Consider the following 3245-nt stretch of genomic DNA (forward strand, 5'->3'; position numbering starts at 1 on the left):
CTGTTCTGTGTAGGTCCTATCCTTCGGAAAGCAACTTTATTTCAAAAATTCGAGAGGATATATACGATCCGCTGATTTCTCACGAATCTAAGAGCAGAACTCCATATCAGTCTTGCCGGATTTTCATACCATCACTGTCTTAACACATCAGCTGTCATTTCGAAGTTTGAGAACTGAGAAACTCGACAGAGGTCAATATACATTATGTAGAAGGTGGAGCCGTGGGATAAGGGAAATGCATTTGATCGTTGCTATGATTCCTAAAATTATCTTCTCGCAGTGAATGTCTATATATGAAAGTAAATGCAAACGTTAAAGCGAATGGAAATTAAAAATATACTATGGCCAACACGACGATCGCATCACTCCAAATCAAATACTCTAACCTCATTAACGCCTCACAACTTATCCTGATCGCCATTGTAAAAATCAACAAGCAAAGGTTTGCTCATAATTAGCGATCAGCAATGCAATCATTAGCCAAAGGTTTCACGTAGCTCCCCCAAAGCGCTCGCATTGCACCAATTAGTTGTTATACCCCAGCTAGCTGATCTTTCCGATCGCACTGATCGTAGTCAAGCCCCTCAACTCCAGTACATACATTGTTGCAAACTATTTGGCACTCGCACTCACCTGATCGCGCGCCAACTGGAACCACGTCTTGATGATCAAAGCCAAACGTGTGTCGTGATAATTTTTCGTTGTCTTGACGCTAATGAAAATGTCATCGAGTTCAGTGATCGGCGGTTGTGGCGTCGCTGTAACGGCACGCTGCCACAAATCGTGCAACAGTTCGCCATTGCGACTGCGCCGCGCCAAATCGTCCAGCCGTGCCACCGCTGTTGCATCCTCCTCATTCACCTCAATGTCGGAGAAATTAAAACTTGCTATATCCTTGCGTATAATGTAAGTTGTTTGTGTATGTGTGTGTATATGTGCGGCTGCGATTGTGGCTGATGATGGCAGCAGTGGGGGTGGTGCAGGTGCTACTGCCGCCCGCGCATTTACCGTTTGATGTGATGCAGATGGTGATGGTAGTTTTGCATGCGCTGTTGCTGCTGTCCGTTGACTCTTCAAATTTGTATGTTTTCGTTGTTGTTTATGCGCATGTTGTTTTTGTTCCTCGTATGAAGTGAGCTGTTGTTGTTGGAAGCTAGTTGACTTGCGCAACTTTGGGATGTGTATTGGCTGTTGCTGTGCTCCAGATGCAGCCGGCAAACTGGTGGAGGAGAGCGTTAACAACGCGGGCGCGGGCGCAGGCGCAGGAGCAGGTTGTGTGTCGAGTATGTAGTGTTTCTGCGTTGGCAGTTGCTGTGACATAGAAAAAGAAAATATGCAATTAAGTTTTGGTGGAAAAAAGTGTCTAATGTAGATATGTATGTACACATGTCTCCATATTACTGCCATAAGTAAATTTGTATTTATGAGCCCAAAAAAATGGCATGTGAGTGGGCTGCTTTTCCAGATGACAACCCAAGTGAGAATTGCATGCTTAGCTAGCAAAGCTACTGGTTCTTCTTGCCGTTTCTTAATTTATTTCTTAGAACTAGAAACCCTTTGCCAAAGACAGAAGCACATCTCAACGCCTCCGCGCCACTTAAAAAAGATGCATATCGGGATACACTCAGCAGCACTAGCACACTATGCCTATGTACATATGTATGTAGGTATATAGGTAGGTACACACGCATTCGAAACCTGTGTGCATTTCATTTCCAGTGCATTTACGTACACGATTCCTGAAAACCCACACGCATGCGCAATGCAAAACCACAAATAAAACACTCAACGAAGAAGATCTTAGGCTTCAGATTGTCGTTAGCATACATGCTTCATACATATTTAATTTGTATACCTACATATACCATGTACCTAAGTACGCATATACATAGTTTTTATGCAAGTAAATCTTCAAGAAAGTACTTCTTAAGTGCAGAGACATGCGATTGATGTTGCTTTTGTTTTTTTCTTTATCATTTGTAGTCTGAGGCAGACAAGCTCATTACCAACGCATAACAGAATCGTACCTAATATATTCGTACACACATAAGTTCTGGTAACTTTCTAATAAAAGTAAAAATATAGAGGACCGAGAAAGGACTGTTAAAAAATGGGTATTTCAAAATTGGAACATAACCACAGATTCACAATGCATACCGTGATAAAAAAATAGCTGCTACCAGAAGAAATTTCATTGCGATTTGCAATAGAAATTATCCAGGCGTCGAATCAAAGATTTATTAAAAAAAACGCTTAGAAAAATATCCCCATGTCCTGATAATTTTTAACAAATCAAACTACGTACAAAGAGTAAGTCAGGTGGAGAACGACACTTGGTTGCACTCCCCCGAGGTGCATGGGGTTACTCTAAATGAACTGTATGTATGTAGTTAGTGCGAGTACCAGGCAACTGCATCGCAGATGAATTGGCAAGGCAGGAGTGCATCTTTTCAATGCGCGTATTCCACATTTATGCTGAAAATTCTGGCTGGAATATATATGTAGCTTTATCTATTAGGTGAATAGCGGATACTCCGAATATTATACAAGTTAAGAGAAGATTTAGTTCTTAACTGGAGCGACCTCTGTTTCGACATGTAATCGTGGTTATTAGTGACCCAATGCTGGCATGCGGTTGAAGGACTTCTGTCGTAGCTGCCGCGATGTAGAGAAAATCGAGAGTTCTCTACTCTCCTATCTATGAGTTTTTGATTTTCAATAGAACGACGGGTAGGGTTCACTTTTAAACGATTTGATAATTTCAGTTAGTCGTTGTAAGATAAAGGGATTCAGAGTATAATCTATCCCCTTACACTAATCGTCTAAAGCTCATTAATTTAATTAAACGACTCATTCCGTTATTAAAGTCAAGATCAGACTAGATTTTGACTATAAAAAAACTATAATTGAAGTACTATCTTTAGCATATCCAAGCAGCAGATAAAATCGATTCTGTAGCTGAATAATTTTCACTTAACAAACTCCTATTTCCTCGACTCGGTAGCCAAAAAAAAAGTTCCGTACGGATTGGGCGGGAAAGGAGGGTAACCTGTGGCCAAGAGAGTGCTTACAACTAGCCAGACAACTTCGGGCATTAAAGTAACTCAAGTTCCTTGATATCTCTGCTGGCATCTCAGATTTTTGAACTTTTTAACTGACACCTTACCTGTAGTTTACCGAGAGGGTCACAGACAAGAAAGGCGTGCGGAATGGTAGTCCGGCTTACCGAATAACCAAATGAACGG

General features: G+C 41.3%; 1 protein-coding gene across 1 annotated transcript; it reads right to left on the reverse strand.

The window, feature by feature from the left end:
• Positions 1-633: 633 nt before the first annotated feature.
• On the reverse strand, positions 634-1311 carry LOC108378635 (uncharacterized; the record flags this gene model as incomplete). Its single annotated transcript, XM_017634941.1, has 1 exon — positions 634-1311. A coding segment is annotated over one exon (678 nt), but the record flags the coding sequence as incomplete, so codon positions are not given.
• Between the last annotated feature and the right edge of the window lie 1934 nt (positions 1312-3245).

This window comes from Rhagoletis zephyria, unplaced genomic scaffold (assembly GCF_001687245.7).
Source record: "Rhagoletis zephyria isolate East Lansing unplaced genomic scaffold, Rhagoletis_zephyria_1.1 Rzeph_scaffold_14582, whole genome shotgun sequence".
Taxonomy (NCBI): Eukaryota; Metazoa; Arthropoda; class Insecta; order Diptera; family Tephritidae; genus Rhagoletis; species Rhagoletis zephyria.